The sequence below is a fragment of the Aythya fuligula genome, chromosome 2 (assembly GCF_009819795.1).
Source record: "Aythya fuligula isolate bAytFul2 chromosome 2, bAytFul2.pri, whole genome shotgun sequence".
Lineage (NCBI taxonomy): Eukaryota > Metazoa > Chordata > Aves > Anseriformes > Anatidae > Aythya > Aythya fuligula.
The window spans coordinates 10388691-10402401 of NC_045560.1; the positions used below are offsets into that span (position 1 = coordinate 10388691).

At 39.8% G+C, this 13711-nt stretch overlaps 1 protein-coding gene across 1 annotated transcript in view; it reads right to left on the minus strand.

Moving 5' to 3' along the window:
• PTPRN2 (protein tyrosine phosphatase receptor type N2) overlaps positions 1-13443 on the minus strand; it is a gene marked incomplete at its 5' end in the record, with an annotated part of 646773 nt that extends 633330 nt beyond the window's left edge. Inside the window, one exon of the mRNA XM_032183394.1 lies at positions 13389-13443. Coding sequence (XP_032039285.1) covers positions 13389-13443 — 55 coding nt within the window. The remainder of the gene's footprint in view (positions 1-13388) is intronic.
• Positions 13444-13711: the final 268 nt, after the last annotated feature.

The window sequence follows — 13711 nt, forward strand, 5'->3', positions numbered from 1 at the left end:
GAGGGTCTAATAAAAAATAGTCTTTAAAACAAGAAATAAAACAAATCCTTGACCTATTCCTTTCTAATTCTAAGGGCAAACAAATCAGCTGAAGGGTATATGCAAATCCTATATTTTGCTTACTCTAAAGTCCACTTAAAGTCATTTCAATAGCTTTCACATGCTATCATACAGAACTGCTACAGATTTTTATACTGCCTCCTTCTGCATCAAGCAGAAGGCTTTAGTGATGGGATCGCTTCAATGTATAGAAAAATCCAGCTCAATATGTGAAATCTGTCTTCTGTCTTAATGTGATGTATTTTCCATTCACACATCCTCACGTGTACTGGAATCCAAAGCATAATACAAAGGCATGGCATTTTTTGTACTGCCAAAGTTATATTTGTACTTCCCATGGCTATGGGAAGCCACTGGGAGCACTTTGATAGAGACACAGACTTCTGGCTGGAACAGTTCTGAAAACACAACATTTAACCTCGTGTATTTTCTGCCCACAGTGGCAAGAAATACTTAGCACTATGCTAACAGTTACTACTAAAAACTGACTTAATTTTATTTCTTATAAAATATTAGTGTTTCGGGGGTAATGAGCAAATTCTGGCATCATTTCCAATTCAGTTTCTGGGACTAAATCTTGTTTTTTTTTAGGAGAGTTTGTGTTTAGCCACATCTAGAATATTTACCTGCTTCAGGATTGTTCTGCCTTTAGTCAAAATGCCAAAATGTTACTGTATATAAGCATTTTAAAGCAAGAGTGATTATCTGAAATCATCCCTTTCCTTTTTGCCCCACTTGACTATTTTTTGATAATTCATCCCACAAATACCATGTGATATTGACAAAATTCCTATTGTGAAATCTGGAAAAGATTCAGGCTTTTTATCAAACCTAAAAACTATCACTTTACTGTCGCTACATTATCATCTTCCTAACAAGCTCTTTAAACTTAAACACCAGCTTAAGAGAGTTCTGGGTCAAGTTAAAAGCACAGGGAAGCTCCTCAGAGGAATCAAGTTTATATTCAGCATGGATAAGAATGCAGCGGAAAAGGTGACTGAAGTTTTTAGCAATTTCCATAATGACTTCTCACTTGCTGCATTCTGTCCTACTTTCTTTCCCCACAGCCACCCAGTGGTCTCTCTTCTGCGGAGAAAATTCTCAATTGCCTCAAAGGGAAAATTCCTAATAATTTTTAATTCTATAGCAATGTACAATTTTCATAAAAAAAAAAAAAAAAAAAGCTTACATTTGCAAAAAATGTATTTGCAGATTTAACTTTGCACCTCCTGAGATGAGACCAAGAATAAAAAGCTATTTCCAATTTCTCACATATGGAGAATAACTACACATAGATAATATATGAACTGAGAAATTGCAGAGTGAATACAAAATTCATTCATCTGGAGATTATCACAGGAATGTATATTTATTTGCTCTCTAACTACAAGATACCTGGTATTCTCTCCTTGATCTTTAAGGTCCAGTTAAAGTTATTCTTTTGAGGGAGAGCTGGCAATGTGCATACTGGGGATCAGCTTTGGAAGAGGAGAAACAAACTCCTTCAGGTTTCTTGCAGTTGTAAAGCATCAGTTTTGGCACTAATCCTCCTTCAGAGATATGTTCGGTTAATTTGCATCTTCTCAAATGTAGGTTTTTACAGCCCATCCCAGATGTCACCAGATACCTACCCATCAGAGGAGAATGAAAACCAAAGCTTCTAACTCATCCTAAAGTGGTGTGCCATATCAATTAAGAACAAAGTAAATGACAGACAAAGTATTGTTATTGCAGAAGGCATTCCAAATAGCAGATTCAAAGTAATTTGAGGAATTCGTACCTATTCTCAATTTAAAAACCCTGCTCTAATTATCTTATCTGGCAATACCACAAATTCTTTAAGTAACCCTAAAGATGCACATGGGTGACAGCACTGTGAAATTTGTTATTACAGACTCTTCCAGTGTGTGAAATTTGGATGTTGTTAAAGTTCTCAAATACAAATGAAACAAAGTCCTGATTATATACAAATTCAAGGTATAATCAAAACTGCTTTGTAACCTACAGTGAAAGCAAAAGGGGGGAGCAGTCCCATTTCCTAAGTGACAAGAGCACTTCCCTATAGTTAAGAATATGCCTAAGTATTTGCATAGGCAATCAGAACCAAAATTAAACAGGCAGGCTTAATCATAGCTTTCAGGTAACAAACTATTATAGAAACAGCTCTCTAGTGATTTATGACACGAAAAAACTATCATCATAATACCTGATGCATTATTCACAAATGAAATGTGACTAAAAATAGGTGTGCATAAACAGTGTGTAAAATACAGTGGAATGAACTAGTGTTGAGAAAGTACATAATGAAATTAATCTCTTTACAACAGAGCCGCTAGTTTACTGATTGTTTACTTTCGAAGACTAGGAAGAGGAGATGCTGTGTCCGGACTCCAGCAGAACAGAGAGATGACACTATGCCAACTTCCACCTTGTCACATTTAAAGGCTATTTATTCCTAACACTCTCTCTTCCCTTTTTTTTCTGTTTTTGTGTTTCCCACATGTCTCTATCAGAATTCATTGCTTTCATTTATACACATTTGTATAATTAACTTCTGAAGCTCTACTTTACAAGCAAGTTATGTACTTTATCTAATGTGTATTCAGGAAGTGTCACATTTGCAGGCAGCAAATGGTTTCTTTTTTTTTTTTACAAACCAGGAAGGACTTTCCAAAGGTTACACAGCAATGGTGAGGCTGGTCAAACAGAGTTCTGTTAGCACAGCTGACAAAAGCTGAAGGGACTCAAGGGTGGTAAATAAAAAAAAAAAAAAAAAAAAAAAAGGTAAGAATGAGTCTTCACTCAACAGAAACCACGGTAGATAGATTCTTCACCTGCTGGAAAATGTGGGAGCTCCTGAGGGAAGGCTGTCTTCCAGAATGGAAAAGAGATGATGGAAAGTTGGCTAGAAAGACAATGTTCAAATATTTATTTGCTAATACCCTATCTTAAATAGAGCTAATCATATTCTATAAAAACAGCTGTAGGCAAACCCTGTTCAAACATCTGATGTCTTAAATCACCTTAAATCCAGGAACTCTGGACTAAAACCAGCAACGTCAGAAGGAACTGGACCTGCAACAGTTCTCATTTACACCAAACACTGAACAGTTCCAGGAAAACTGGTGAAGCTCTTCATGGAAGGCTGGATGTTACACTTCTGTTGGGAGCAGAGTCTTCTCATGCAGTGATGAACCCTCACCTGAAAGCCAGCTAATACTACCCTAATACCGGATGGGTAAAAAGAAAGATAAGGAAAAGATGCCCACCCTGTTAAACAAGCAATAGGTGGCCAAACACACATACACCTCGGTTCACATTCTGGAACCTCCATACTGAGGCTTAAATGAGTCCCTCCCTCTGTTTACACACACTCCTATTTAATTTAGTTTCTCTCTATATAAAATTCATACTGCATAACATAAACCTCCCTAAACTGCAAACTCAGAGAAAGCAGCACAACTATGATCCTAGTAGCCAGCTGCACAGCCAGCCCGGCACTGGGGAGCTGAAAATTTCAGAGCTCCTTCCTATCTGCTGAACTAGAAAAACAGTTCCACAACCTGAAGATGATAATGTATTGTTCTAAAATCCTCTCAGGTAATTATTTAATTAGGAAAATTTGACAACTGGGTGTGATCAGATCCTCCATTCAAGCTGGATCGGATCCTTCATAAAAGCTGTGCTCTGCTTTCTAAAATGTCAGCCATTTGACAGCTGTTTATTCTCAAGCTTGTGTGCTGTGTCCATTTCCTCCTCCCTTCCCAGTTATTTACTTTCAGATTACCAACTCTATAGAGCAGGTGTTACCCAGAGAAACAAAAGCAAATGGACAGGGAAAAAAAAAAGCCCTCAACTGTAGATCTTTGTCTGGTAGGGTGGCATAAAACCAAACACGCAGAGTACTAAAACAGCCTTCCCATTCTGCTTTTTAAATGCTGTTTGATTATAGCATTATAAATTCTATCCTGCCTAAAAGTGTAATTGCTTCCGAAGAACATCGTTTCATTTTTCTGTCACTCTGAAGATGGAAAATAACAGATAGCACAGAAGATCGTAGTTAACTTTGTGGGTTTTTTTCTTCAACATTTGTTTTTACTATTGTTGCATTCATTTTGAATAAGCAACTTTTATTGCTGCAATTTGCCCATGGAAGTCATCCCCTGAATGTAATGCATGTTGGTAAATCATAACTAAGAGCTGACCCAGTTAACCAAAATAAACCTTCAGATAGGTAGTGCTAACGAGAGTATTTTAAAATCTTTGGAATTTCAGTTCACATGGAAATTTCATTCAGTTCAAGGAAAGGGAACATTGCAGAACTGGACCCCAGATTTTAAGTGTTGCAAAAAATAAATAAACAAAAAAAAATGTTTCTTAAATATGAATCAATATGATCAAATGAAATCAAAAATCTAAACGGAAAACACTCTGCTGAAGAATTTTTGGGGTTTATCGCTGTCAGCCAAGTCACTAACTCCAAGATGTGTTCACCTTCATTCATTTGCTTGATATTTACTTTGGGATCTTGTCTTCATTAACATTCGTCTATTTCCAGAAACCCGTGAGAGATGCCTAATTCCCAACTTCCCCTCCTTCTTCCTTTCTTTCTTCTTTGAGGACAAAGTAAGAAGTAGGATAGTGCCTGGTGACTACAGCCTCCTCCAACAAATGGGAGCAGTCACTATAATCCATGCAGAGATGCCGTGACAGTCTTCTCAGTCTGAGAAGACATGAGGGCAGGACACAGAAGAAGCTGGGTACAATATTTTTGCCAGTGTAAGAAACTAACTCCATACTGGAATACCGAGCTGTGCTCAAATCTAGAAAAGATTGCATGATAAGAGCAATAGCTCACTGAAGATGTTTGATAGCCTAACATCTATCATATCAGATAGCAAATAAAGCATTCCACATTCCAAAGTATAAATTATAACAAATCATTCTGCAAGAGAAATACACCATGATGTCCATATTCTTTAAAAATAGAATTAACATTCACATTCTTTGGTGGTGTCTTATCTCCATTAATCACAGATTATCATCCTTGCTGCTGCGTTTATAATTCACATCTGAAGAGTAAATAGAATATGAAATCTGACTTCCAAATCCTTTCTGACAGAGAGCTCAGGTTAATAGGAGACTCTCCTTTATAAGGACAACCCAAGTCAAAGTTTCATGCTGTGGAGAATTCAGGGGCACTATCAGCATAAAACAGTTCTATCCCCAAATGCACCTCCCTGTTGCCATTTCAGGGATACCAGCACTAACATCAGTCCTGCTATAACTCATGAAAGAAGCTGTGACTTTTTTTTTTTTTTTTTTTTTCATTTCAGCAAAACCAATACCCTGTCCAAAGGCAAGATCAAGCATTTCCTGGCAGGAATACCATAAACAGTTGCTACTGCCAAACATTCTGTATTGCAAAGCTGCTGCCTGGTAATAGTTGAAAAAACACAGACCATTTCTTAGCACACAAACTCGTCATCAGGCCTGAGGATGAGACCTTCACCTTCCAAGTAAAGCAACTGTCAGAAAGAACTGCTCTGAGTTCAGCTGAATTGTATTAACCACCTTTAGAAAGTTTTAGGGGAAAGATAGCCCTTCGGTGCAGACCAGAATGTTAATAAGGAAGAATATCTTTAGCCCTCTTAGGACAGCAAGAGATAGACAGGTAATTATCTCCTGCAGAATAATGGGAACAGAAAACGTTGATGTGCCAGAAATCCCAAATATCTATCTTTCAGCACCAAAGACTGATTTTGGTAAGGTATTTTGTAGAATGTGTTGAGGTGCAAGCCTGAGAGATCAAAGACAAATGGGGAGGAGGGTAAACAAGTTTTTTACATGTGTCTGGGTGTTCCTGCCTTTTTCTGAATTTTGTAAGCTCATTATGTAATGCATGCTTGGTCTCACTTGCATTATTTTCTCTGAGGGCATCTGGAAGTATATTACATTTTGGGAGGCATGTACATCCTTCTGCTTTACCTTGTACTTGTTGGCTCTGATTTCAAGCTTATGTAACCATCATTGCGTGCTGTTAAGCTATGACTGAAAGAAAAGACCTTACACCCACTACAGCCAGCTGTACTTCCCTTAAAACTTCTAGTTACTGATTTTTACACCTTAAAATAGCTTGTTTTATCAACTTATTAGTTTGAGGCAAAGTAGGTATGCAATGTTATGTGCTAACTACCAGTTGAGAAAGGCTGTGCATCAGCAGACTGTTTAGTACTTGTCAAGTATGTTGCACTGAAAGAAACTCTAGAAAAAAATAGGATGCAGTAATTTCCTAAGCTACTTTACTTCTCAAAAATTCCTTCTCAAAAGGAATAAATTCTATAAAGCTAAGCCTTGCTAATCTTTTCAGAAAAAAAGTTTTTTAAGTTTTTGATGAGCACAGCTGTTCTGAATGCCCTACTGTTACTGGGAATGCTATAGTGTATTATTGACACTGTGAAATTGTTGAGATAAAAATAGAGTCATCCCAACCCCCCTCAAAGCAAAGGCCCTAAAACTCACATAGGAAAACTCAGTAATCCTACAGATACATTAACCTCTGTGCCCTTCATGCTCTCTCTTGACTGTCCAAAACTAGGAAGTCCCATGGTGCCTTCCTTCAGCTCTCCCACCACCAGACTCCCCCACATTTTTCTATCATCTTACCTGCAGACCATTTACCTGCTCATTTACCTGCTTTATTTCCTTTACTCACTCAGTCCAGTCTGCGCATTTCTTCCATCTCATTCATAGGTCACTTTTATCTGTTTGCAATTACCAGAGGTGACCGTCTCAAGGAAAAAATTTTCCAGGTCTAGTGGAGTCCTTCAGCAGCATTACTCATTTCAGCCCCTTATGTGACAAACATGCTTGACAAATCACAGGACCTTCCTAACCAGCTTACTGGTGAGACCTACACATCTCAAAGTCATGCCTGTGGTTTTGAAGTAATACAGGAGGTGATCCTCACCCAACCTACCTTCACTTTAAGCTAAGTCATTAGGCTCTCTTCACTGGGGGAAGAAAGGTGAATGACTCCCCAGGTGTGCTTGCCTTTCCCCAAGCATAACCTGAGCGTCTGATTTTTGCATTGTTATGATGCAATACCAACCACGTAGATATTTATAGCCAGAGAGATAGTCTCCCTGTCCTGGGAATCTTACACAACAGAGGACAATACCAAGTGGAAAGGAATAGCTGCATTCTGGGAGATATTTATCTGACCCGTGTTAGCTATGTACATTTGGGAAAGAAAAATTGAAATGTATAAACTAGATCTAGGTTAAAAGGTACCTGGAGTGATTAGCTCAAATAATCACATTTAGTTAGATGAATCCCAGCTCTCACGTTAGGAGAACTTCATCCTTCTTTGCTATCCCCAGACAACTTTTCACAGTCTACACACATTACCTGACTCCCCTGTGGCCATAGGTTTGGCCTAAATGAATGAACTGATGTTTCTGCTTTTCCTTCCTGTCACCTTGCCTCATTTTCTCATGCCTCCATCAGGCCCATTGAACATCTCAATTTTGCTGCTGCGTTTGACTGGCTCCTCTATGAGAATGAGTAACCCCATCGAGTCATCAGTTTACATATTTGTAGAGCCTATACAACATATTAATCTTCATTCATGACCTTCAATTGCAATGCATTTACTTTAATACCTCATTTCTCATTTCCTTTTTTAAACATCCACATTCCCCAAATGCCTCTACTCCTTGGCCTCTCTTCTGATTGTTCCCCTGAAAACATGCTGTTTGTCTCTTCTTCTTCTGCATCTTCACCTGCTTGTTCTTCACCTGCAAACATAAAGTCATTTCACCAGCAACAATATTACTTAACTTCCTAAATTTATCAAGAATGACCATGCTGAGCCTGACCAAAGGCACATCCAGCTCAGCATCCTGTCTTCAACGGAGATTAGCAGTGGCCTTTCCCTCTTGGATGCTTTCCATCCTTTGCCAGCTTTATCACCAGGACCAGGTTGATCTTTCCTTCAGTCTTCATTGGATGCCCTCCTAAATCTGCTTGTAAACACTAACACGGATTTTAGCAAGACCTTAAATATCCGGTACTTGTAAGAATAGCTTCAGAGGTTTTTCAAAATTTTAGGCTTACAGTGAGGTCAAAACATTTATTGTTTTGAGGAAGCTGGCATATATACTATTTTGGGCTTCCTTCCTGTGGATTTGGATATATCTGACCAAAGCCAATCACCTAAATGTAAGATCATATTCTTATGCTCTCAATGTAAACCTGATCAACAAACCTCAGCTCTCCACTTATCAGTGGCCTCCACTGCCTTCAGGGACTGCAGTTGCCCTTTTCTCACTGAGGGCAGTCTCTCCACACTGATGTTTAAAAACATTGCTGTTCACTGTGGCAAAGTTCACAGGCAACTGATTATTTATCATCAACGTGTCAACATCAAATACCCTTTGCTGTTAGCAGAACTGCCCACGTATTCCAGGATCTAACAGCTAAGAGTAACCTCATTTCCTCTTGGTAGACTGACTGATGGCATGGCATGATGATGGTACAGTATGATGAAGTTTTGGGGTCTGGTATTCTTCCTCGGTAACAAAAAAAGAAGTAAGACAAGTAGAAATACTATTTTACTTCACCAAACAACAATGAGAAATGTTTAAGTATGCTCAGGTGCGAAGCAGAAAGGAGCTTGTATTTCCAGAACTTCATCTGTTTTCTCTCAATCAGGTAATCAGATAAAAGAAGAAAACCTCTCTAGAAATCCCATCCTATGGACAACCTCCAGAACACCCTGCAATGACTTCCTTTTACCTATAAATGAATTAATTCACTTCCTGTCTATTTGACCCTCTCAACAAATACAAGTCAGATGACAGTAAAAGAAGGTGTGGACAATACATTTCAAGTTGGAAAGGATAGTGTAGAACAGTCGTGACCTGATGCCAAAAAAATCCATGCATATTCTTATCTCCTTTTCAATTGAACTAGCAGATACGCATACCTTGGTATCAAGATAGACATAAGCATTGCTTTTTAACATGACTGCTTACTTAGAAACGTTTCTAGAATACAAGAAAGCAAGTAAATACTTTTGATGAAGGGAAAATTCTTGCATTGAATCCTTCACTTTATGAGTACATAGCACTGTCTTACTTAAATTATTGTCTTGTTAGGTTTCTTTGCTACCATTGTACCATAAATTACATATCATTGATAATTATATCAAAGCAATACGATACCAAAATAACTCCGTGCCTATAAGAAGTCCCAAATTACTCTGTCATGGCAAAGTCAAGCAATTCTATCTGCTGAACAGATGGTAACACTAATTCCCAACTTTCTCAGCCAGTTGCTGCAAGACTCAACTGGAATTTTGATCCAAATGCTGTGGAAGTCAATGGGAAGGCTGACATTGACTTCAGTGAGCTCAGCTAAAAGTTGTGGCAGGAAGCAAAATTTAAGTCTGGTTTCAGCCATGGCTCTCCAAGATAGTTGACAATGAGAAATGAGAACAATAGTTACGTTAATTTTGTCATGGTAACATCCACCCAACAAGAACTAAACCAAGATCCACATTTTTGCCATTCCCCATGCAACAGCCACAGGCAAAGGCTCTCTATCACGACATCCTTTGCATCATATTTGAAGCACTGACTCAAAGCCAAAGGTTTTCTATTTTGTTATTTGTCCTACTATTTACTTCATCCTCTTGTAATGTAAGAATCCACACTGAAGAAATTCTTTCCACCATTGGTAAATGAAATCCCTGTTCTTATTTCTTACTTCTGTTCAACTACAATCAAAGGAAATTCCTAACCTATGCTGAAATTATTTCTTTCCACCATTAAACATTCACGCTGCACTTTTTGAGAGTCCTACAATTTACATGCAACGTTATATAAAAGTCTTTGAGTAAAGTCAACCTCATTTAAATGCTAATGAAATGTAACACGCTCACAGCTATGGATTTGAAAGAATCTTACATGTTTATAAGATGAAATTTGACCAACTTGTCTTTTTGTTAAAAATTAAAACCATAGGCATGCAACTGGCAGAAATTTGCAAATGATGATTTGAATACAACTTTGAAGGAACTTCTTACATGGTTCATGGAACAAATGCTTCTAGAAATTTCCACAGCAGTACACATTTAAGAAGAAACTTCAGATTAAAAAAAAAAAAATCAGGATGATGAGCAGCACAAAGGATTAATTTCTATTCCCAAAGTATACTCGCATTCACTGAAGGTTATACGCATCATTTTACACATTAGAGGTCAACGCGAAGGCACTGCAGCATGCCCAGACTTACTCTCTTTACCAGTATATATCAGAATGATATATGGTATATACCAGTATATATTGGAATGACTTCTACTATAAAGTATTTTAGGACTAATGAAATAATTTGATAATCAATGTTCACAGTTTACTTTGGTCTCTACTTCACCCAGCATATCTACTACAAAAATTAGAAGTTTAACTATGAAGTTTAAATACGAAAATTTTAAGTTTAACTTATTCCTCAGCATAATCATCTGCTAATAAAAAAGTTACTTATAAAAAAAAATCTATACAGCCATCATTACAGGAGCAGAACAATCCAAGTCTGAAGAATTTAGCAGGCATAATTGGGATAGATTGTTTACAGAAGATTACTTTGTAAAACACTTTTTAAAAAGTTCCACAATCTCAAATGGATTGTGTTTTATAAACAAATAAAGATTAATTTAGAATATTAAATTCCCAGTCCTGCTGTTTCACCAAAGACTAATGAACACTAAAATGTACTCGGTGTATTTTTTGTTGTGGAAAGATAATATCTTTCCTGGGCTAAACCTGGGAAAGAGGCAGAGAGAGAAGGGCCATACTTTTCCTTATTTGTTCACATTTTAAAAACTACTATAAATGTCAAGAAATGGAAGAAGCAGAAAACAATATGTGCTCTTGTTGAGAATAGCATCTTATAAAAACACCTCCCCACAGGAACAATCTACAAAGCCTCATGAATTATACAGGCAGAAGAAGCACAAATCCAAAGATACATTATTTTATTTAATTATGACTTTAAAACTTCCAATTTCCTAAACAAGTTTGTAAGTATGTGACAAAAGAAACAGATCGCCATTTGGAGATGACTACCATGATGGGAAGCACAGAGAAAAGTTGAGGAAAAAAAAAAGACAAAAAGAACAAAATAAGATGAAAACACCCCATCAAATAATAAAGATCATTAACTTCTACTTCAGAATCAGCTTTTAGGAAGACTTTCTGAAACACTTAATAGAAACAAATTAATACAAAAAAAAAAAAAAAAAAAACCTGTTTCTGTAATTACATGGCTTTTAAAGCAGTTTCCAGCACGTGTTATAGAGGTTTTATAATGCATGTGTTTAATTTTCAGTTAAAGAAAATGGGACTGTCCAAGAAGAAACTAAATGGGTATCTTCCACCTATAACCATAAAGAATCCCCAGACTCAGATACCTTGTAAAATTACATTTGCATCTCCTCTTTGTGCCTAAAAATTGCAGTCTACAGTTGTATGGAATCTACTATAATAGATAGTTCGAACTTGAGATTACTAAGATTGGTAACACTGGTCGATAAAAGAAAGAAGGGAACTCTAAAAGAAGGGACAGCTAAAACTGTTTCAGTTTCAGCAATGCAAACATTTTCCTGTATCTTGTCAAATGCAATAAACCCTTCTTGTCACATGCAATAAACCCAGAACTGTGAGATATCAGATATTTCCCCATCCCAGACAGAAGTAGAAAGGTTGAACTTGCTTCACTGCTATTGACAGATCTCTGAACCATACCTCCTAGACCACCGGATTCACTGTGTAAATGCAGCCTGCTCTGCCCCCACTCCTTTCCAAGGACAGCCTTTACAGGCTGGCAGGCATCCTTGCTGAGGCAGAAGCACAGGGAAGCTACAGGGAAGTGACAAACACACAAACATTGCTTTGTAGCTACAACACACTGAAAAGTATTTTGTGACCCAGATTGATTGGCACTTCATGTTCAGGGAGAGTGAATCAAAATCTGGCTAGTTTGAAAGCACAATGCATAACCCAGCACATTATTATTAAACATAAAAATTGCAGCTCTTCCTTTCAGTATTTTTATGCAAGCTTTCTCCCCAGAAGATTAGGAGAAACAGTCTATATCTATAGCAACCAGGAGAGAGAGAAGGAAGGGAGGGGTATATCCAGTCCAAAATGTTTTTCCTTAAAACCTTGCATCACCACCTTCACTAGAGCAAGCATTTAATAGATCATTTTTATTGCCACTTGACTCAAGCCTCATTTAAAAAAAAAAAAAAAAAGTCAGCTGATTTTAATTCTTCCTTAATAAACAGAGCATACATGAGGATACTTTTGTGAAAGGCTTGCTTTGTTACTGAAAGTCATTTTATATTTTGTCTTCCGAAGAAAAGGTTTCTTAGAGACAGCTAGTTTAGCTTTCACTCTCTGATCTCCATAACCACTCTAGGTAGCTCTTAAACTGGGACAAAAAACAAGTTACGACCTTCTTGGTTTAAGGTGAGTTTGGGGAAGATACTGCAAGTGAAGTGAGACTGACTGTGTTAACACGTATCGTTGGTGACAATTCTGGTGAGCCTCAGTGCAAGGGGAGGACTGACTGCCTGGGAGGGTCACAGGGGAGAACAGCATCGACCCTGAATGCACGGAGTTTGTTTTCAGGACCCCTCCTTGCTCATGAGGAGGATTTTAGCAGGTGGGGAGTTCTCCTCTAGATGTCAAATCCAGAAGGTGTCCTCTAAAAGAGGAGGGGGTTTGTCTGGGCACATCTCAGCAGAAGGAGGCTGCTTAATGGTCTTCGTGGGGTTGGACTGGGTATTTTTAGACGCCTCTAAACCACCCTTAACCACCTCAGCCCTGCTGATTCCCACCTCCAGCAGAATGACTGAGGGGTGGTCACCCCCAAAAGCCGGGGGTCTGTGGCCTAGGGTTCTGCATTTTCCAGTGATGATGGCTGAAACCCCCTCAGCTGGGGCGAGGGGCAAACGCTTCAAGGCTGGCTGCCTCCCCACTGCACCACCCCGACTTCAGGGGCCTCGCTGGAACTTCGCAGCGCTGAGGGGAGCCCAAGAGCCTCGTCCCCCCCCGCGGTGCATCCCCCTGGGACGCGGGCGAGCCGGGAGGGAGCCGGGGAGCCCGGTGGCGAGCTGAGGATGCCGGTGGCTGTGAGGTGAGCGGAGGACGGGCGCGGCCGCCCGTGTGAGGCCGGCAGCTCCCGAGGGAGGGCAGGAGGGGAACAGCTCGGCCCCGCTGCCCGCCAGCCCCCCTGCGCCCCCCGCCCCGCTCCCCACTCACCGATCCGCGCCTCGCCGGCGGAGGGCGGCTGGCTGCGCGGGGCGGCGGCGGCGACGACCTGCAGCAGCAGCAGCAGCAGCACCGCCAGCAGCAGCAGCAGCTGAGGGACGACGGAGCCGAGCGCCCCCATCATGCCTGGCCCATCGCAGGCTGCCTCCCCGCCGCTCCCTTGCCCGCCGCCGCCGGCCCCCCTCACTCCATGCCGCCCGCTTTCCCTTTCGCCTCCTCCCGCAGCCGGTTCAACACCCAGGACAGCGACCGCCGCCGAGCCGGCTCTGCTCCGCTCCGCTCCGCCCCGGCCCGCCCGGCGGAGGCGGGGGCTG